General features: G+C 42.6%; 1 protein-coding gene across 1 annotated transcript in view; it reads left to right on the forward strand.

Moving 5' to 3' along the window:
- PTAC3 (plastid transcriptionally active 3) overlaps window positions 1–23,338 on the forward strand; it is a 170,795-nt gene that overhangs the window by 62,447 nt on the left and 85,010 nt on the right. The window contains exon 4 of the mRNA XM_087670108.1: window positions 4,332–4,392. Coding sequence (XP_087526234.1) covers window positions 4,332–4,392 — 61 coding nt within the window. The remainder of the gene's footprint in view (window positions 1–4,331; window positions 4,393–23,338) is intronic.

Consider the following 23,338-nt stretch of genomic DNA (forward strand, 5'->3'; position numbering starts at 1 on the left):
TAGGCAATGTGTGCAAAACCGGTTTTTCTTAGGGAGTTGCTGCTAGATAGGTCTAGATTCTTTGGTTCCATTTGAGGAAGAGGAGTCACCCTTTGATTGACTTGCCTTCGCATCTTGCGAGTTATTGCTACTTGTGTTTTTCCTGTCGAAGAAGAGGCAGCCAACCCCCTCTGCTTTGAATAAAGCTGTGATGAGGATTTCTTGTGGACTTGATCATGCAGCCTCGCGTAACGCAAGAATTGGCACTCAAACTCGTAGAAGGTTGGCAATCGAGGTTGGGAGATGATGCGTTGAATGAAATTAAAGTATTTTTCAGGCAACTTTTTCAAGAAGAATGTAATTTGATTGTCATCTGACTTTGGAGAGCCAATAGTGGCGAACTCGGCAAGTAACCGCCTATATTCAGCCAGCTTGACTTTCAGATCATCCCCTTTCTTAATAGAGAACTCTTGAAGCTCAGAGTTGAGATTGATGCGTCGAGTACGATCATGAGCCGCATAGCGGTCGAGAAGGTGACTCCAATGCTCTGACTCGAGCAGGAAGTGCTACAACTGAGAGTGAAACTCAGGAAGCAATCCGTGCATCAGCTCAACATTGACTGTGACATTGCGGGCTCTCCATTGACGAATGTAATTAGGGTGAGCTAGTCGAGGGTCCAGCATAGGCTGTAAACCAATGACAAGGTCCCAAAGACCCTAAGACTCAAGCACTTGTTACATGAAATTAGACCAAGTGGTGAAATTTGACCCGTTCAAACGTGCCTTATCCGCTAAATCATTTTTGGCCGTTGCAACAGGAGTGATAGTGCTCGGAGATGGATAGTGTGAAAAAGTGTAGCGGGGGTAGGATGGGGGAGTGGAGTACACTTGGGAATGGGCCTCAGAGTGCCCACTAGGCATGCGGGTAGTGTGCAAGGTGGATCCATAGGTAGGGATGGGCTGACTAGGCATGGTCATGGTAGCCATGTGAAAAACCCAAGGGGGTGGGACAGGAACACGGGAAGCAAAAGATGGGAATCCCTGCGTAGGTGTAACCCAAGGAGAGTGTGAAGACGCACCATAAGCTGAGGATGGAAACCCCTGCGTATGAGTGATCATGTGAGATGCAAAGCTGGGGATAGTGAGGGGGATGCCCATCACAGTCGACCCAGGAGTTATGGGTGTGCTCATTTGCTAAAAGGTGAGAGACACTGTGTTAAAGGGTGGCATTCCCCCTAACGAAGTACCATGGTGCAAAGAGGTAGAGAAAGGGGAGGAGAAGGAAATGGTGCTAGGAGCTGAGATGGAAGATCCAATCCCTAGGGTGTGTGATGCAGATGTGGAGTGTAATCCAAGGTTTTGGAAAGATGATGAAAGGTGATTAAGGTGTGATATAGAAGAGGGTGGGATGGGAGGGAAATGAGAAGTGTGTGTGATATGCTCAAATGAAATAGAAGCTGTAGATGTATCCGAATTCCGTGTGCTTTGTGAGCCCCCTCTATTGAAGTTCACATATGCAAAGCCATTTGGATCTTGTACCTCAAAAGAAGAAATAGGCGAGGGTTTTGATTCATGCAACACAAAAGAATTGTACAAACCTGACATTCGACTTGACTGAGATGATGAAGATGGATTGCCAAATGTTCCGAATGCCGTATGTCCTCCATGATCGGAGAGGTGGCCAGGCTCACCAACCGGTAAGAATGTGGTAGCAAAATTGGTAGGAGGGGTGTAAGCATCACGGTACTTGTTGCGATAGTATTCCTCAAAGTCCTACTCTGTCATGTTAGTGAAATCTGGTGAAGGTGGAGTGTCGTTCTCCTCACCAAGTCCATAATGCTGTCTCAGGGCCTCCAATGATGGAGAAGCCTAATAAGACATCATAGGAACTGGAGAAGAAGGTGTCTTGGACATTGTGATTCGGTTACGAGTCGTATTGTGTGCCTCGCACAAAGACTAGCTCTCCACAATATCCGCAGGATACTCTTTGCAAGAGCACCGGCTCCGATACCATATAAAGAAAACTGTTAGGGTTTGCACTAAGGACACATAGAGTGTACGACCACGACAGAAACACATAGAGACACACAGGCAGAGACATAGAGGGAAAAACTCAAACCCTAAATGCAAAACTCAAAACTCAAACTCTAAACGCAAAACTCAAACAAAATAAGGGAGAGAGAGAACACAACTCTAAAGTGAATGGATGCTGTAAATGAATGTAAGAGTGTACAGTGTGCTCAAGTGTAGAGCAATGTCGGAGTGTGACATCCACCGGAGATGGATCCCAAGTCTGTGACCACTAGTCGGAGTGTAGGAGTGTTGAATAGTGAATGGCAGCAGGTTGGTCACCAAAAAGCAGCAGTCTGGAGACTGGAAACCGGTAAACGCAAGAGTGTACCGCTGATCAGAGGCTGGAAACTGTGCAGAGTTGCTGTAAACAGCAGGCTGAAACAGTGTCTAATGTGAATGGCGATGACTGGATGATCAGATCGCAGCAGATGATGATGTCTCTTGCAAGTGACGTCAATATGGATGAAGGCGCCAGTAGTAGGAGCAAACACGCATGGAGTGGCAGCAGTCTGGAGGGCTGGACAGCCACGTGGAAGGAGGTTGATGGCTGAAATCTGCACGTGGAGTGAGAAACCTGCACAGACGGAATGAGGCTGAGTGGGGGCAGCCTGTCTATCTATAGGTGTGGCTGGGCGCCCCAAAAATTAGGGTTTCCACTAAACTCTCTCGAACCGCTCCCCGTTTTAGGGTTTCCACTGAACTCTCTTGAACCTCTCCCCGTTTTAGGGTTTTTACGCTAAAAGAGCATTTTTTAGTGTGTTTTGGGGCTGTTTAAGAGGCTAATTAGCAAGTAATGCATATTTTAGCTCAACAGGAACTTGTTCACAAGATGTGGGAGCCGAATTGAATACTTTGTGGATAGAGGAGCTGTTGGAAAAGAGTGAGGTTTGAATAGGCTTGTTGAAGAAGACATAGTGACTCGCTACAACCTCTCATCGCAATTGATGATGGTGGTCTCAAGAATGACTATGAAGTGTCAATTGAGCTACTGTAAGTGAATTGGGTAAACTCTGGACTGGTCCCAAAGAAACAAGTCTCTAGCCCATATAATTTAAAGCTGCGGAAATCAGAAAGAAAAGAATACATGGGATGCTTCTACTTAGAGAGACCAATGTCAAATTGGCCCTGAACCCCTTGCGGTTGCTTATATACTTTATTGCAAGCTGTCACAAATTTTGTGAGGTACTTAGCATTGCAAATGAGCCAGTTGCTTTGTCCGTTCTCTCAAGCGATTAAAAGAGCCTATTCTACAGCTTCTTGCTTAGAGACCTCAGCCAATGACTCTTCACAACACTGCCTCCCAGAATCTTCTTTGAAGAGCAGCACATGGGCAAGGAGGACGAGAAATATCAAACATGACATGGGCCAACATGGCCTGGATCTGCACGTGTGCCTGTAGCACAACAATCTTTTGTTTTGTAATGGCAGTGTGTCCATTAGGTTGACCTACTTGGATGCCATATGCCGTACACAGCAGCATGACCACTGCAAATTGCAGCATGCCTATTAGTTCTTGCTAGTTGTGTGTAGCAATTCGCCAAAAGTAGATAGATAAAGGGAAATAAAAAATTTCCTGTAAATTAGTAAGTAATAGAACACAATTTTGATTGAGGTTTAATGTCCTTCATTAAATTTTGCCATGGCAGCATGCCACATCAGCACTTTTCATCATGTCTAAGCATGGTCATGTTTACGGCAAATGAAGTTTCTCGGAATTCTCTTTCCACTCATTAAAATTTTATCCTGAAAACTTCATCTCGATAGACCATCCTTGGATTCCCTCATGTCTTCCACACAATGCAAACTTATTCTCCCACCCTACCACCTTGATATTGTTAGGATTCAGGTTAGACCCCAGTTTATTAGGGTTAGGGTTTACACAGAGTGTCAATGGCACACTTTGACTGACTATTTGCCAAAATTACTCAGGGCATACACTGTCGTGTGCCCATGATGCAGCTTGCCCATCTCTAAGGTTGAACCTCCTTCCCAGTCTTACTGCTTGCAATATTTGGACTTCTTGTTGTTAATAAGTCAGGACACTTAGTAGATTGCTTGTTTGAAAGAAAAGTCCAACTGTTTGATAAACATTTACCTTGAGATATACTATCAATGCTGTAACTCATAGTTCATAAAAATGAGAGAACCTTCAGTTTATGCAGTGAGTTGTCATGGTAATATTTGGTTGTTTAATGCATGACATCAATCACCATGTCCAGCTGACTTGTGTGTGTGTGTGTTTTCCCTTCTTATAAGATTATATTCAACTTGCTGAAACAGGCTAATAGAGGTGAAGCTGACATTGCTTTGGAAAGGTTTGAGAGCATGAGGTATGGTTATGGTGAGTATTATTCAGTGTTTTTCCCCCAGGTAGAATATATTCTCTTTGGGCTTCTATGAATTCAAGCTGAAGATTTTAGCAGTTTTCATGAACACATGGCTAATGTGATTTGACTTTAGTCATGTCAACACATAGCTAGTGGTTGATTTGACTTTAGTCACAATTATATTGCATTCAAAATTCTCTTACAATGCCTAGAAATTTGCTGCTGAAGTCTCTGTGATTACACACAACATATATTGCATTCAAAATTCTGTTACAATGCCTACAAATTTGCTGCCAAAGCCTCTCTGATTACACCACAAACAAACACCTTACTAATTTTTGGAACTTTTCAAAGGAGGCTCAACCTTTCTTCCATAGTCCTGTGAATCATGCAGCGATTCATCAACGGCATTTCCTTAGTATGTGCATGTTGAAAACCTGATAGATCAGTAGGAAAAGGACAGTTATGCAGATGTGAACATTTTTGGATAAATAGGTAATATTTAAGTGTGGATATGTGAGATTGGATTATTTGTGACTCAAGTAGGGAGTCACCGGCCTCAGACATATTCAAGTGGCCAGGGCTGCTAGCCTGTAAACATCACAAATAAGGCTGAGTTCATGAGACCAAAATAGCTGGAAGAAACATGCACATAGGAATCTGATGGTCGTGGGGGTATGTATCTGAATATAGAATCTCTGCGACTATCTTGCGTGCATCACTGCAAGGTGAGTGAAGCAGTCAGACAGGCACCAACTCGTGGAAGAATACTGAATCTCACCAAAGGAGTCACCCCTAGGGCCTATTTGTTTGGCGTCCACACCTGTTTCCATGGAGACCCTGAGGGATTGGCATCATATACCTGAAACAAAAAATCCTCCTAACATCATGTCGGGTATTCCATCAACAAAATTGTATTGACTCACTAGAGAAGAATATTTTGTATCCACATCATGCCAGGTATTCCATCAACAAATTTGTTTCCACTTACTAGAGAAGAATATTTTGAAGTTTTGAGGTGGAGAAAACAAAGAGGCTCGCACAGATTGGGCCTACCTCAGAGCTCATGTAGCGTTCTTGAAACCAGCCTTCTTTTTGAGAAAGGGTGGTGGAATGTTGAATTACACTAATTACAGCAAGCAATTAAAGCATAAAACACATCATAAATTGAAACTTCAGCACTTTACCACTTTGGGATAGATTGCCCTCAAGAGATTGAGACGAGTCAACACCTAATGGCCCCAAAAATGTTGGTGCACATTTTGGTATTTCTTTTCACATTATTCCAAGATCATGTACAACCAAGAGAATAGCTGGATCCCTAGGAAGATGGAAGGCCTTGCCATAAACTTACTTCCTCTATTAACTGAGCTCAATCTCTTACAAAATCTGGAACATTTGGCTGCTCAAAATGATCAGCAGTGAATTCCCCTATTTTACCCCTTGGTTTGGAGTGTTTGGGGTACCAAATTGGATCTTCTTCAATTGTGTGCAAGTCACCCTTGCTGTAGATGACCAATTCTTTGCAGATTCACTGTAGATCTTCAACTTAACAGCAAATAGTCTTTATGCATAGCTGACATTGTTGAGAACACATTCCAAGGCAGCTGAGAAACCCTAATCTCTACTGAGTTTTGGACATGAATCTCAGTGTGTTGAGTGCCCAAATTTACGAAGTAAGAAAAGAAGAACAGCACAGGAGAGAGAATCTCTGATTCCTAGTCCCTGAACCATCCATAAAACAGGTAGTTTACTGATTTTAAGGGCATTGCTGCTGCAGTCATCAAATGGCCCAGATCAGCTATTGCTTGACCAGAATAGCCATGTATGCAGTCATCTTACTACTGCTGAGATGCATCTCAGATGCTGATGCCTGCCATTCCAGCTCCCAAGCATCCAGCAAATGTGGTTGCCCAACTGTTCTCAGCCCCAGAATGTGCTGCAGGTCAGGTTGTCCCACTATTCCAGCCCCAGAAAGCGATGCAAATCAATTCGCTCTACTGATCTGGTGCTTCCCCTGTTGTCTCTCAGGTGGGAAAAGTTCCCCTTGGGTCAGTTGGTTGCACCCCTTCAGGGTCTTCAATAGTGAGGAAGGTTCACCTCTCTTTTGTCCCACTCTCTCTCTCGGTATCCACCTTTTTTCTTGGTGGGAATATCAACATGGCAATAGCATACTCCTCTAATCAATCAGCATGAGATGCATTTCTGAAATATCCATTCAGCCCTTTTCATGAAATGCAATAGGATGGAAATTTTGAAAAATTGGATAGGAAGAGGGTCTCACCAATGCAATTCAGTGACTCACTAATTGCTAGTACTTACCCTTTTACAATATTTTAATCTTGAATTTTTAAAAAATAGCCAATCAATGGATTAGAGTAAGCAATCTTATCAATCAATAGGCTTAATCAATCAGATTAAATGCAATGCTGGGAATTTCAGTTTGAAGCCTCTAATTCACTAATTAGATTCAACATGCATCAAGCAAACATTCCATTACATGAATAGATTGATTCAAGCAATGGTTGGCTAAGATTGGATGGAAATTATTGAAATTCTTTAATCTCTCAATCAATTGGATAAAGCTCAGCAAATGGATGAATGAGAGAGATTAAGACTTGAAGAAGTGTACCTTTGACATGGTTGATGATGACTTGATTAATCTCCAAATGCTTGATGAAGCCTCCGATGGTCCAATATTACCAAAATAATCTTCAAGGCTTGTATATTTAATGCTTAGGAGAAATCTTGAAGCTTCAAATGCTTAAGATTGAAGCTTTAAACCCACTTCCCCCTAAATTTGACTCCATGGAAGCTCTTGAGCTTCAATCTTTGACCATTCGTGCTCAATCCTTGCAATTTCTTTAACAATCCTTACTGACATGATCCCACGGGCAGCTCAGAATTGATGAGTCCACCTTTAGATTGGCCCAAAATGTCCTCATACAGCCGTGCATGGGATGTTTTCTCTCCTTGTGCGAAGTGACAAACATGCCCATGCATACTCAGCCTGTAGAAAGCACATTTCCAGCAATTGATTAATTGTGGAAATTAAAATGTCCTTGTCCCTGTCCAAGAATTAGCCACTCCCAATTGTCACTTCAAAATCCTAAGTCCTTTGGGCTTAAAAGTGTTCAGACTTTCATTAACCTTAGTCCAAAGCATTAAATGTTTGAATTCTCTAACTTCCATGATACAAAAAGTCATTTTTAAAGGCATATTTAATGTCTAGAGCCAAGATGTGAGACTAGACACCAACTGTCACTTGTCCACTACACCTTTTGCCAATGTCTGTCATTGCCCAACAAGCTTAGGTTTTCCTGTTCACTGTGTCTCATATTTCAACTTATGTTCACATATGCACTCACATGTGTAAAGAATAAGTTGAAAATTCACACCCCCTTAACACAACTCCTATTTCTTTGGTAAACCATTGTGATGATCCCATCTACAACTCCAAGGGAGGTGCACAAGAGCTTGAGTATGATACTAGCAAGGATTAGGAACTTCGAGCGCAAGGAGGACCCATTGACATGGGATCGAGATTGTTCTCAAATTTGAACTCATTAGAATGGGTGAAAGGTAAATAAGTTCGATTTTCTAGTCCTTCATTAGTTACTTTAGCTGACTTGTAGGCTAAGAGCAAAAGTATTCACGGTGATAACCTTGATAGGCACTAGTATGCAAACATTAATAGATGCGGCTCGAGAAAAAAAAGATGGGATAACATCTTTTGTAGTTGGTAGATTTAGGAGATATTTGTTTTGGTGCATCATAGTCCAAATATACTGAAGAGACTAGATTTGTGCATCTCTTTGAGCAAGCGCATGCGTGCGCGCGCACACACATCAAACAGAGATTTCATTGCTTTTTTCAATATATTATATGAGGATTAAAGATTTTGGGGCTATTTTTACTAGAGCTTTGGATACATGAAGAGAACCTTCTAGAAGCTGGGGAAATTGTTGAAGAAGAGCCGGTGAGTTAGAAAGTTCTTATAGGAATATGAGTCAGCAAGTTCCAGGAATATTTGGTGCTAGCTTGCTAGAGAGTCACATCAGGAAAACTAACACACCATCCATGAGTTAAGAGGGGTCACAATCCATGAATTAAGAGAGGTCACATAATTTGGCAGCCACTTTGTAGAGCATGGTGCCCTTGTTTACCTATTTGTTATTCTCAATCTCCTTACCTTCACTAGGGTTACCTATTGAAGTGTACCAAACTCTAGTGTGCGAGATGGTTCCATATTTCGCACACATATCATTACCTAGTGCGCCATCAGTTTATCATCATGTATCACAATCTATAGCTAGGCAAGGGCCACGAGTCACCATGCCTATCCCTATGGTACAACATGTATCACTGGGCTCTATTCTTGCCGTCCCACCTTACTCTTCTTATGTGACACCTCCTAATTGGAAAGAAAAAGTAAGATGAAAAGTTCCGGTGGTGGAAACGCGATGAAGTGAACACGGAAAATGTCCGTAGGAATAGGATAGACAGGATGGGAAGGGTCGAATGCAGTTCCGGGGAGGGAAAGGCGTGTTCGCATGGAAAAAAAAGCAAAAACACAAATAAAAATAGAGTCGGAAAATAATACGGAGAAATCCATACATCGGAACGGAGGGTAACGTAAGTGAAAGAATAGATTCGTTTGGGCAAAACGCAGTTACGGCGTTAGGGAGCATTTCCATGGGAAAAAGAAGAAAAAAGAACATAAAAACACACAGAGAAATTAATAAAATAAAATCGGTAGGGTGGAACAAGATGGAGGAAAAAGGAAAATCATGCAGGAGACCAAGCTGGACAGAGCTATTCAATCAAAATTAAATTGGGAGGTAATGAAGGCAGGTTTTCATGGAAAAATAGTCAAAAACGCACAAAAAAATACTCGAAACTACAAAAAAATTAATAACAGACAAACCGTACATCGGAATGATAGGCAATAAAAAGGAAAAATGTCCATGGGAAGGTGTAGGCCAGGGATATTACAACATATTGCAGGTTCGATGCGAAAAAGGCACGTTCACATAGAAACACGTGAAATGGGCAGAAAATTCTTCAAAAATTAATAACTCATAATCCATGGCTCGGAACAAGGGGTTGTAAAAAGAAAAAGTGGCTAGTTCAAAGGGAAAGACTAGTTTTTATGGGTCTAATTGTGAGAGTGCGCAACGGAAGAAGGAACATGGAGAGAGAGAGAGAGAGAGAGAGAGAGAGAGAGAGAGAGAGAGAGAGAGAGAGAGAGAGAGAGAGAGATTCTTCGATATTGGGGCTGTTGGCATAACTTGACCATTTGGAATGCTTTCTTTTTGATTCCGCCTATAATGTTCAGCGGCATATTGCTAGGCTTAAGGGCCTCTTGTATTGGCAGCTAGATCTTCTCCAACATTCTGACATGCTCTCTAGGGAGGACTTACGTCCCTGGCATATGACAATTTCCTCCGCGTCTTTGCCATGACTTTGTAACTCGTAGTACTGGAACCTCTTCACATGATGACTTAGTGTCATCATGTATCTTGTAATCAAGTAATCTTGTATTTTTTTCGTAATTAATACAATTACCTTTTACGAGAGAGAGAGAGAGAGAGAGAGAGAGAGAGAGAGAGAGAGAGAGAGAGAGAGAGAGAGAGAGAGAGCGCAGAAAATGAAGGAAGAAATACTGCGCTGATTGAAATGAATGATAAATACAAAATTATGGACTTATCAATCCTTGCACGCAGCCCGGAGTGTCTGTGAGGGCACCAGATCAGGCTGTAAACAGTGGCAGCACCAATGTTAGAGTGGGAATGGAGGAGTGTGTGCTAAAATTTGCAAGAGAAGTGAAAGAGAATGATTGGGGGGGCAGCTATAAATAGCCCCCCATCAACAAAACTAGTCGACCTGCCCAAATATGGGATGACTACAGGTCCATTTTGGGCTGAGTGCCACCCGCAAACAAAATCGACAACACAAGAAATGCTAGAGCTCCTCTGTCTCCTGCCAGACTCTAGCAGGAGCTCACAACCAGGAGATGACATACTATTAATGAAATATGACAGGCCAACAGCCCCTCTCAGATCCTGGGAGGGTCTGAAGACCTAACAACTGCATGTGATGAAGCAAAGAAGCCTAAGGCAAAGGCTTCGTGAAGAGATCAACTGCATTGTCCGCTGTGGGACTGTGGGCCACCGCCAGCTCCGAATCCACAATCTGCTTTGGAACATAGTGCAATTGAACATCAATGTGCTTCGTATGAGCATGAAACATTGGGCTCGTCGCTAGAGCAAGGGCACTTTGGTTGTCCACGCACAACTCTGTAAATCTTGACTGCGGAAAGCCAATCTTCGCCAACATATGACGGAGCCAAACTGCCTCCATAGCGGTCGAATATAAGGCCCGACACTCAACCTTTGTAGAAGAAAGTGCCATAGTAGGTTGCTTCTTGTTGCTCCAAGAGACAGCACCGGATCCAAGGGTAAAAGTATAACCTATAGTGGATCGTCGAGAATCCACATCACCTGCCCAATTAGAATCACTCCATCCAGAAAGAGTGGTTCCATTGCCATACATGATCCCATAGGATCAAGTCCCCTGCAAATATTGAAGGACACGCAAGGCCGCCTTTAAGTGATTCTGAGTAGGAGTTGTCATAAAAAAAGACAACAAAGCCATCACAAAAGAGATATTCGGCCGAGTGTGAAGAAGCCAGAGAAGTGAGCCAACAAGGCACCTGTAACAGGTGGGACCGATCGGTAAAGGGAACTGCATATGCCACTAGCTTGGAATCTGGGTCCATGGGGCAAGAAATAGACCGACACTCGGCCATACGAAACTTTGAAAGAAGCTTGGAGATATACCTGTGCTACGAGATAAAGATGCCTTGTGCCATCTGATAGATCTCCAATCCCAGAAAGAAGTGAAGGATCCCTAGATCCGTTATGTCAATCTCTTGTCGAAGAATAGTCCAAGTGTGATCCACCACCTGAGTGTCGCTCCCTGTAATGATAAGATCAACATTCAAGATCAATAAAACACAATGGTCACCCGCGACCTTGAAGTAAAGGTTGGGGTCATGATAGGAGCGATGAAAACCACTCTGTACAAAGAAGCGGTCAATCTGTTGATACCAAGCACGAGGAGCTTGCTTTAGGTCATAGAGGGCCTTCTGCAGCCTGTAGACATGATCCTCCTTCCCCTGCACAAGAAAACTTGGAGGCTCGGACACAGAGATCTCCTCCTCAAGGACTCCATTCAGAAAGGCTGACTTGACGTCCATCTGGTAGACAAGCCAGTGGTGGTGAGTAGCAAGAGCGAAAATAACTTGAATAGTAGACATTCGAGCTGTAGGAGCAAAAGTCTCAAAATAAGCCAATCCTGCACGCTGAGTAAAACCCTTGGCAACAAGCCTAGCTTTGTGCTTGTACAAGGAACCATCTACGAGATACTTGGTCTTAAAGACCCATTTCACACCTATTACCTTCCGCTTCTTGGAATGTGGTACAAGCTCTCAAGTTTGATTTCACTCGATGGAAGTGAGCTCTGCGTGCATAACTTGTCTCCAAACATCTTGTGCAAGAGCTTGCTCACAGCAGTAGAAGGCTCGGAATCCTGAAGAATTTGAGACATAAGATCATAGTTTACACAGAGTGAACTATCCCGTTGGTCTTGTAATCGGGCTGATTTGCGTGGACCTAAAGGTGGAGCAAGAAAGTGAGAAACACGTGACTCCTGTATAAGCTACTTGTACCACCGAGGAATTCGAAGAGACTCCTGCTGCTGCGAGGGAGACCAAGTGGCCTCCAGAACCTGCAAAGCACCTGTTTGTGGAAGGGACTCCCCCTTACCAAGGGAAGGTAGATTCTCCTCATATGAAGAAGGCTCCCCATTGAACGGCTGTAGATCCCTAGAAGACTAGGGGAGAGCAAATGTCTCGTGCTGATACAAAGACACAAGCTTCTTCCATACTTCTGTCGTGGTCTTGAACTTGTGAACATGAACAAGAAAAGAGTCATGAAGACTCATGAAGAGAAAAGATCGGGCTCGAGAGTTGAGCTGATCCCACAAGGTGAGACGGTCCATAAAGGCCCCATCAGAAGGATCCACTGGGGGACGGTCGATGGGTTAAGAGACTAGCTCCCATAGGTTGAACATATCAAGGAGGCATTCCACCTTGCATGACCAGAGGGAATAGTTGGAACCATCCAACTTGTCTTTCTTAGAAAAGGAAGGGAGTATGGGCACTTGTATCGAGGGGATCAAGGAAGGCATGCGGACATCTGAAGTAGTCTTTGCCGATGGAACCTTCATAGTAGATGGAATCCTCTAAGATGCATGGACTGAAGAAGGACGGGTAAGAGGAGACTCCTCCCGTCGTCGATCACGAAACTCTTGATAATCCCATCTCCGCTCAGAGGAGTGATGAGAGAGAAGCTCGTCCTTTGAGTCATCGAAGCCTAAAAACTGGTAAGACATCTTCCAAATTTGCAATCACCAAACAATCTGCAACCAACAGATAGTGAAGATGGAGCCGCCTATGTCAGAAAAGACCCAGAAGATGTTGTCGCCTGCAAGAGGAGAGAAAATGCTGTGACCTGGAGAAAAAAACTGCCGCCTATCCTCCAGATGATGACACCTCCTCCTTTGCTGATGTGGATGACCTCTTGTTGACTGTGTTTGATGCAAACGCAGGCAGTAAACACCGAGAAAATTGTCGCCTACTCCCCCTGATACTGCAAAATAGCAAAATGCAGGTATGGAAGGCTGCGTTTCAGCTTGGACAACACTACCAGGGGCTGGAAAGGAGGGAAGAAGGGCTGCACTAGATGGTGTCCTCCTCTGCAATGGAAGCTCTCCATGCTCTCAATTAGGCGATGATACCATGTCAGAGTGCACAACGGAAGAAGGAACGCGAACATAGAGAGAGAGAGAGAGAGAGAGAGAGAGAGAGAGAGAGAGAGAGTTATATTAACATCTACAAAAGGCCAAGTTGGCCTATGAGACCAAAAGGTTACATACAAAATGTCTGGGAAATTTTCCAAGTCCTAGTAAAGCTACTATCTGGTTTTATGGTGAACTAGGTGAGTAGGTACAAAATGGTATACAAACTCGATACAATCTAGATAGAAATGATGGCAGCACCAATGTTGGAGTGGGAACAGAGGAGTGTGTGCTGAAATTTGCAAGAGAAGTGAAAGATAATGACTGGGGGGGCAGCTATAAATAGCCCCCCATCAACAAAACTGGCCGACTTGCCCAAATGTTGGCCGACTGCACACTAAAAGGCCCATTTTGGGCTGAGTGCCACCTGCAAACAAAATCAGCAACACAAGAAATGCCAGAGCTCCTCTATCTCCTGCTAGACTCTAACAGGAGCTCACAACCAAGAGATGACAGACTGTCAATGAAATAAGACAGGCTAACACTAACTACACCATTTGGTATAATTTGATGCGGTATGTTCTAGACTCTCGGAACTTGTGGGGACCTTGTTCAAGGGTTGAAACCGTAGCCATACCCCTATTGGTCTTCTTATGAGGCTGTCCACTCTAAGAAAAGGTGCAATGTATCACAACCATATTTAGTTGATACAAGGTTTACTTTCCGAATTCTACTCACTATTATATCATTTTGATCTAGCATCTGATGGATGGGATCTAGTGAGAATACTTGATTGATTGCTATACGGCTTGGGATAGGACCCATTGAATCAGCCTTAAACATGAGCTCCAAGAGTTAAAAATATTCGACCAGGATGAACTTAAAGGTCAAGTTAGTAGAGTATTTGTTGCTACTCACTGAGTTTGCTATTATTGGATCTCCTAACTAAGGCTGTTTGATCAAGCTCATAAGAAACCCGTTGCAGAGAGGGCCTTAGTTTCCGCTTAGAAAGAGAAACAAGGGAAAGGCAAGAACAAGGCAAAGATAAAGATTTAAGAACTAGTGGGTCACAAGGGAACACCAAACTTAAGTAAAACTGGGATGAGAGAATATATCCAAGAAAAATAGGTATTGCCCACACTATCAAAAGGCTGGATTTTTTGATGATGAGTGACACTCAAAGGCCAAAGGTACAACACCTAAGTTACTCCCTAGTTAGATCTTAGCCCCACCTACAATAGGTAGCCCTCCTCAGTGGAGGTAGAGTAGTGCCCATCCACTCAAATGAATTTCTTATTCCTCCATGAGCTTTGCTCTTTTGGGAGCACAATCTTCTTTACATCGACCATTGTTGACATACTTGATTCCAAGACTAACCTTATGATTGCTCGTGCGATGATGCACAGCCTAATGGCCTTTATTTTTTCTCTTAGTTCTTATCCTAGCCAACGGTTAAAGCTCCTAGTTCCATCATATCCTTTGCTTGGATGTGGCCAAGAATCCTTTGGATAAGGAACAACTTTGGCATTTTTGCCTAGGCCACCTTAGGTAGTCGTCATATTGTCAAATGGTTGAGGGCCTTCCACGCATGAAAATGTCGAAGGATGATTATTGTGCAAGCTAGCTAAGTGAGACAACATCACATTCCATATCCTTAGTAGTTTTAAGGTAGAGTTGAGGGACTACTTTGGCTAATTCATGTTAATATTATTGGCTATTTGTTAACATTATAGCTAGCAAGAGGTTGCTAGGCCACAACCATATCATTTAGACCAAATGGATCTTTTGCACTAAACTAAAAGCTAATGGAACTTTGGATAAATACAAGGCTAACCTTGTAGTACCAGGGTTTTGAGAAAATAAGGCATCGATCATCAAGAAATCTTTCTATCGACTGCATGATTGATATCTTGGTGTTTGTTATTTGCAATGGCATCTCATTGTAGATGATTAATATATTAGATGGATGCTAAAAGTGTGTTTTTAATGGATAATTGCATGAGGAGGGCCATGTGGAGCGGCTACTTGGATTTACTCTTTCAAACCATGCAGATAAGGTTATTCATTTGCAAAAGCGCTTTATGGGCTGAAGCAAATGTCACACTCTTAGTTCCATAGAATGTATGATCTCCATAGATCGCATGGCTTCTATGCTATTCTATATAATCCAAATTAGTAGATCAAGACCAATGGAGAGGGGGTCAACTATGTACTGTTATATGTTGATGATTTGTTGATTATGGGTTTGAGATACTGCTAGTAGGGGGTTATTTGTTGTATCCTAGTAGAAATATATCTTTGATTGACAAAACAACATTATTCACTTGAGATACAACTAGTAGCCACACATCCCGATCCAACTATGAAGCTCATGAAGGATTCTCATGTACCACCTTTTGATGGACATACATTGATTGCTAGTGGAAAGCTCTTATACCTCATTAATACTCTCTCGAGATTGCACACTCAGTTTCCATACTTAGTTAATACTTCAATGCGCCAAAGATGTCTCACCAGGTCTCTTGTTTACTTATGTTAATGTATATTAAGTGTACTTATGCTTATGGTTTCGATATAGGGATACATTGATTGTGATTGGGCCAAAGACCTAGACACTTGGCATTCCTATGGTGGTCACATGTTGTCCCTGGGCTTAGCTCCGTGATTGTTCGGTCAAGCCATGAACAACACATAGTTGATGCATCTTCATTGAGGATTGGGGGTATGGCTATTGATGATGGTAACATCTAGAGTATCCATTTGAGGAGTGTTTTAGCAAAGCTATAATTTTCACGCCAAATCTTGATTGTGATTTTTTGTGGTAGCTAGGGTGCCATTGCACTTGCTGGCAACTCCATCGTCAGCCCAAAGATGAGCCAGTGGAGCTAGCAGCCATCCACCTAGAGTTCTACCACCATCTGATACTTTTGTGGACCTCTTGACCAAGCCAATCATCCTCCAATATCTAGGGTGTCCCTATAGCTTTTCTTTTTACCAATCAATGGTGAGAGGGGCAGCTACTTCTCTTGGAGCTTACATGATTTTAGTCATCATTACTTAATTTTCATATGTACTTGTATCATTGTTGGTATGTGCTTGGATGGTCATAACTGTAAAAGGGTGTTTTGGCAAGTGACCAATTCCCCTATGGGGCAACTGTCCAAGTGGCACCATTACGCTATGAATAACAATATGTTTGAGCATAACACCTTGTAGTACACCTTGTATAAATCGCACATTGATATTGTGTTTTTGTGTGAATGGGTCACTTCGGATTTGGGGCGGGGGGGGGGAATTTGTATTTGCAAGAGCTCATCCAGGGATGAAACTTCCTTGCACATCTGTGTAGCATAATTCCCTTTTGCCTTTTTGCAAGTTGCTGAGTTTGGATCCACTATATTTGCGGCATCTGATATGATAGTGTGTTATGGTAGTGTAGGGTGGCACTACATAGCACATATCTCACAATTTACCTCATCATTTACTTTGTTGATACCTCTTGAGTCTTTATCCATGCCTCTCCTTGGATGGGTTATATTTATGGAGGATGTTACTTTTTCCTCCTCTTATTGTCATTAAAAGCCTTAAAAAACAAAGATGAAAATAAAATAAAAATCTGAAGACCCTTTAGATAGGGCTATCTGAAAGAAGATATCCACCTCCTCTGTAGTCTTGTTAGTTTCTTGGGCAGCCAATGAGCATCCTTGGACTTGCCCTGGCTGCTTTGGGACGGGACCTTTTAGGTATTTCAAAAAGGGTAGAAATTGGCTTTTACTTTATCTCAGACAAAATCCTTTTGGGCTTTAGAGGGGGTTTTGAGCCACTAACTTAAGGGCTGTCCCTTAATCCATTATTAAGTCTCGTTAGACCAGCCCCAAGGGCACATTAATGTTTTGTTTTTACTATTAATGGCTTATTTTTGGTAGTAGGTCAAGTGCACCCTTAGTTCTCTATAAGTAGGAGCCTATGCAAATGCATGTTTTATCCCTCAATGGTGGTGGTGATCTCTCTAGTAGCCCTCTTGGCGCTCATACCCATCCTATAACAGACTCGTATAGTGCTAGTACCCCCCATCTCATCTCTGTTGGGGCCTACAGCTTTTGTAGTCTTTGCATGATCTTGGCATGTGGTATTGTGTCAAAGCCCTTTCGGAAATCCCCAAAGCAGCAATTTATCTGCCTCCCATGTGCGTTGCTCTCCTTGATGATGGCTCGGAGTGTTAGGATATGATCAAGAGTGGAGTATCCTTTCCTGAACCCTATTTGTACACATGCTTGATGTTGGTGCTTCTTTACCCATTCGCTTAGCTTATGCTCTAGTATCCATCCATAAAGCTTGGCAGGAGGAGACCCTCCAGGAGTTGATGACATGCTCATAAGAGACTACAATAGTAGGTGACAATAGTTTGAGGGTTGTTACGGGCAAGCAACGTCATATTCAAGGTGTTCCATAAGTGGAGATCCTTCATGACTGTCTAGATAGGGTAGTAGTTGTTTTCTTCCATTTTCTCGTGACGAAAGTTTGAATTTTCTCTCTTCAGCATTCTCTCCCATCCTCCCACCTATTCTTATCCTTAGCAAGATACGAAGGCCACGCGACTTACAGGCTGCAGACGACACGCTCCAGGCAACATGGCGGTGGACTCAATTTGACGGGATGCGACTTGATGAGACAGCGCGCGTCGGACGGGACGGGTTTCAGCGGGTTGCCACGAACGTGATGGGTCAACTGACAAATGTCATGCTACGTAAATTTTTTTTTTCCTTTGATAAAAAGTGAAATCTCCCTCTAAATCCTTTCAGCCATCACTTACTCTTGGTGGGCGTTTGTACATGTAAGCACAATTCAAGATTTTGGGCAGATTTGTGCCAAAAATTTGGGGATTTGTCTAGATTTGGTGCAAGTAAGACACAATAGTGATATTTGTCTCAGAAATTGCAGGAATTTGTGACATTTTGCCTCCGACATTTGGGGATTTTCATGTACATGCAAGAATTGGGCTGGAATTTACCCGATTTCTCAACATTGATTGGTACTTGTTTGTACCTTGGTCACTTATGTGACAGTTTGGGCCTGCATTTGCTGAAATTTTTGGTCACATTTGGGCTGGAAATCATGGTTGGCAGCAGTGACAGCAACCATCTCATGCACATTAAGAAGCTTGAAGGAGCACATGACTTTGCAGTCTGGCAAAAACAGTGCTATAATATTCTGTTGCAGAAGAAGCAGGCAAAGCTGATTAAGACCAAAGGGGCAAAGCCTGCAGATATGGAACAAGAAGACTGGGATGAGTTAAATGAGCTTGCACGCTCAACCATCGAGCTATTGATTTCTGATGCCTTGCTGTTTAACATTGAAGGTTTGGATTCTACCTATGCTATTTGGACTCGATTGGAAGAACTGTATGCCCATAAGAGTGCCGTAAGCAAAGTTTATTGGCTGAAAAAGCTTATGGATTTGCATATGAAAGAGGGTACAGCAATGTCTATTCACTTGAGTGAGTTTAACTCCATTTTCAGCCAACTGGTTGCCTTGAAGTTCATGAATGATGAAGAATTTAAGGCTACGTTCTTGCTTTGCACTCTACGAGAGAGTTGGGATACATTCAAGACTACTATGAGCAATTCTAGTGCGATCCTTTTGTATGCTGATGTAGAGAGTGCTCTACTCATGGAAGAAATGAATCGGCAGAACAATGTATCCAGTAAGTCTTTCAGTGCTTTGCATACTAGGGGCAGAACACAACAGAAATACAAATCTGATAGCAAGGGATGGAGTAAATCACGTGGTAAGGATGTTGAATGCCATCATTGTGGCAAGAAGGGTCACTTTAAACGTGATTGCTACAAATGGAAGAAAGAAAAAGGAAAGGGTCACTTTAAACGTGATTGCTACAAATGGAAGAAAGAAAAAGGAAAGGGCAAGAAGATAGATGATAGCAAGGAAGAGAAGAAAGAGAGTCAGCCTAAGACGAGCAGTGTCATAATTGAAGAGGTGAATGTAGTCACTCATGACAATGACAGTGGGAATGACGTACACTTTGTCTCTTCACACTTTAGTACACATGCTTTACTTGCAGATATGGATGATGATATGCACACTTGGATTCTAGATTCAGGTGCTCCTTTTCATGTCACCCCTCATCGTGAGTGGATTTCTGACTATACAGGGCGTCGACATGTTGTTGTTCATCATGGGGATAACTATGCATGTGACATTGCAGGTATTGGCAGTGTGTAGTTGCAATTTCAGCATGGTTGTGTCTTCACACTTCAGCATGTACAACATGTACCTCAGCTCAAGAAGAGCTTGATTAGCACAGGGCAGCTAGATGACGATGGATTTCATACCACCTTTGGTGATGGAAAATGGAAGATCTGCAAGGGATCTAGAGTGATTGCTAGAGGTTGTAAAAGTGATACCTTGTATCCTCTCCATGTATTTAGTGTGAGTAATCATGTTGTTGCCGTGACCGAGCAGCCAAGTGTTTCTTTGTGGCATGGCTGGCTAGGACATATGAGTCAAATTGGAATGAAAGTGCTTTCTTGTTTGGGTTACTTGCCTTGTCTTTATTATGCTAATTTTGAGCATTGTGATCATTGTGTCTATGGTAAACATGCACAAACGTCTCATAAGAAGTCTCTTTCGCTGAAATCTTCTCCACTAGAGTTAGTACATTCCGATGTATGTCAGATGCCAAAGTTATCTTTAGGGGGGAAGAAATATTTTGTCACCTTTGTCGATGATGCTACGCAAAAGGTATGGGTTTACCCTATTCGTAGCAAGGACAAAGTGCTTGACAAGTTAAAAAAATTCTGGGCATTGGTTGAGAATCAGACTGATAAGACACTTAAGTGTCTTTGCTCTGAAAAATAGTGGGGAATATGTGTCCAAGGCCTTTGAGGCATTTTGTGGCAGCAAAGGGATAAAGAGGGAGCTCTCTACCCCTCATAATCCACCCCAAAATGGAGTTGCAGAGCGTATGAATCGGACCACACAGGATAAGGTCCGTACGATGCTGTCTAATGCTGCATTACCTCATGGTTTTTGGGCAGAGGTTGTTATAACAGCCGTACATTTGGTTAATCGGTCACCAAATAGGTCTTTTTGGGGGGGGGGGGGGGGGGTTTCCCAAGAAACGTGGTCGGGCAAGCCACCTTCGTATGCACACTTGAAAGTGTTTGGCTGCAAAGCATTTGTGCACATACGTTAAGAAAGCCATAGCAAACTTGGGTCAAAGTCTTGTAAATGTATTTTCCTAGGATATAGTGATGAAGGTGAAATGGGGTATAGATTATGGGATCCCGAGAAAAGGAAAGTAGTACGCAGCAATGATGTTATCTTCTGGACAGATCGCATGCATAAATAGCCCGAAAAGACTGAGGAGGTCCGTAGGGTTGTATTTCGGGAAAAAATACATTTTGGACAGCAAAATGTGCCCGTTGTACAGCAAATACTTGCTGTAAATGAACCTGCAAATGCAGAAAATAATGCTGGAAATGATCAGCCAGCCATTGCCCATAATGATGAGCCACTGGATGTGCAAGGATAGCAAGCTGTTAATACTGATTTGCAGGTTGAAATGCCAGGACAACAAGCTGAAAATGGAAATTAGCAGGCTCAATAGCTAGCAAACAATGATCGTTGGGTCAGGAGATCGTCTAGGGCTACTAGACAACCTGATAGATTCATTCCTGGTCCAAACAATGTGGCTGATTATGTCATGTTGATAGACTATGGTGAACCGTCTTGCTTTAAGGAAGCAATGGACAGACATGAGAGTAAGAAATATTATAAAGCCATGTTGTCAGAGATGGAATCTCTTGAGAAAAATGACACTTGGGACTTGGTGCAGTTGCCTAAAGGGCAGAAAACCCTTCCATGCAAATGGATTTACAAGAAGAAGGTCACTTCTGGTTCCTCACCAAAGTATAAAGCAAGATTGGTTGCGAAGGGGCATAAGCAGGAACATGGAGTTGACTTTGATGAGATCTTCTCTCCTATAGTCAAGATGACTACATTGAGAACCATTTTGGGCTTGGTTGCAACTGAGGATATGGAGCTCATACGGATGGATGTAAAGATTGCATTCTTATATGGTGATCTGCATGAAGATATATATATGTGGCAGCCTGAAGGGTTTGTGGCAAAAGGGAAAGAGAAGATGGTATGTAAACTCAAAAGGAGTTTGTATGGGCTGAAACAAGCACCAAGAGAATGGTATCATAAGTTTGATACATTTATGTAGTCTCAAGATTTTCATAGAAGTCAAGTGGATCACTGCTTGTACACTAGGAAGGCAACAGATGGCACCCTGATTATCTTGGTTTTGTATATTGATGACATGCTGATTGCTGGCAGAGATACACATGCCTTGGACTCACTGAAGCAAAGTCTTCATGGAAGCTTTGACATGAAGGATCTTGGTGATGCAAATCACATTCTTGGCATGCGAATACTAAGAGATAGGTTAAAAGGATTACTCTATCTATCTTAGCATGAGTATATCTCCAAGGTTTTGCAGCGTTTCAATATGGAAGGGGGGGAAAACAGTTGGGGTTCCAGTGCCTCCATATGTAAAACTCAGCGCAGAGGACAGCCCTACATCGGATGATGAGAAAGCTGAAATGGCCAAGATACCATATGCTTCAGCTATTGGCAGTTTGATGTATGCTATGGTTGCTACACGTCCTGACATTGCCTTTGCAGTGGGAGTGGTTAGCAGATACATGGCAAACCCTGGTAAAAAACATTGGGAAGTAGTGAAAGGTATTATGAGATACCTTAAAGGCACAAAGGTTTTGTGCATCTGCTTTGGAAAGAAGAAGACATCTGTCATTGGCTTTATGGATGCAGACTATGCTGGTCATGCGGATTGCAGAAAGTCCACTTCTGGGTATGTGTTTACCTTCACAGGAGAGCAGTCTCTTGGATCTCCAAGTTACAAAAGTATGTTGCATTGTCTACTATAGAGGTAGAGTATGTGGCTGCCACTGAGGCATGCAAGGAGGCTTTATGGCTTTCACGTCTGGAGGGAGAGCTTGGCATTACAGAGTTACATGTTCTCCATTGTGATAGTCAAAGTGCTATCATGCTAGCACGGAATTCCGTCTTTCATGCAAAGACGAAGCACATATAGGTAAAGTATCACTTCATTAGAGATGTACTTGACAGCAAGAGCATTGAGCTTGTCAAAGTGCATATAGATGATAATCCTGTAGATCTTCTCACGAAGGGTTTTCCAATAGAGTGGTTTGCTCATTGCCGACAGATGATGGGAGTTGGATAGGTATATGTTTTTCAGCTTTGTACATACCTAGACTTAACTGATTTTTTTCTCCCCTTAAGGCACATTGCCTTTAGGTGGTAGGTTGTTAGGTATAAAGGGCCATCGTGCCTTTTATATGTGCACCGGTGTGAACACACCCTTAGCACATTTGTACTTTCATATATATCTATCTAAAACCTAAAGAGGTACACTTGTCATTGTACCCAAAAACGTCGTGCTCACTCTCCTCTCTACTCTGCACACACACTCTCTCTCTCTCTCTCTCTCTCTCTCTCTGTGTCTCTGTGCTGTGAGAAAGCATTGCGTGTCTCGATCCTTGCGCTTTTTGTCATAACATTCAAGGAATCTCATTGTATTCCATCCAGATTACAATTCAAGATAGGTTGTTTATTGTCCAAGATTAAGTGGTAACATTTCCATTTTCAGTTTATGTGAATTTTATGCATGCTGTAATTTTTGATTTATCATGTCATTACCACCCTCTCTGAGAAGGAAGGCTGATTGCACCTACAACCTATTGCCATTTGCGTCATGATGCTAGGTATGCTTTCATCCAACCTTCTCCTGCTGATTTGATCAGTTTATGACATCACTGCTCTGCCAGATAATTTCCAATAATCCAGTTTTTGGCGCAATTTGTGAATCAGTCATTGAATCATTTATTGCAGTGTAAGATTCCAACCCAATCAATCAGCCAGATGTCTACCCGCGTGACCCCTCAAGGGATTTTCTCTAGGCCAAAGCAAGCAGTGCCATTCCTATTCTTTCATTGCAAGCATTGTAGATTCATGACAATGACCCATAAACAT

This window comes from Lygodium microphyllum, chromosome 28 (assembly GCF_053477565.2).
Source record: "Lygodium microphyllum isolate KBCC chromosome 28, Lygodium_microphyllum_v1.1.10, whole genome shotgun sequence".
NCBI lineage: Eukaryota > Viridiplantae > Streptophyta > Polypodiopsida > Schizaeales > Lygodiaceae > Lygodium > Lygodium microphyllum.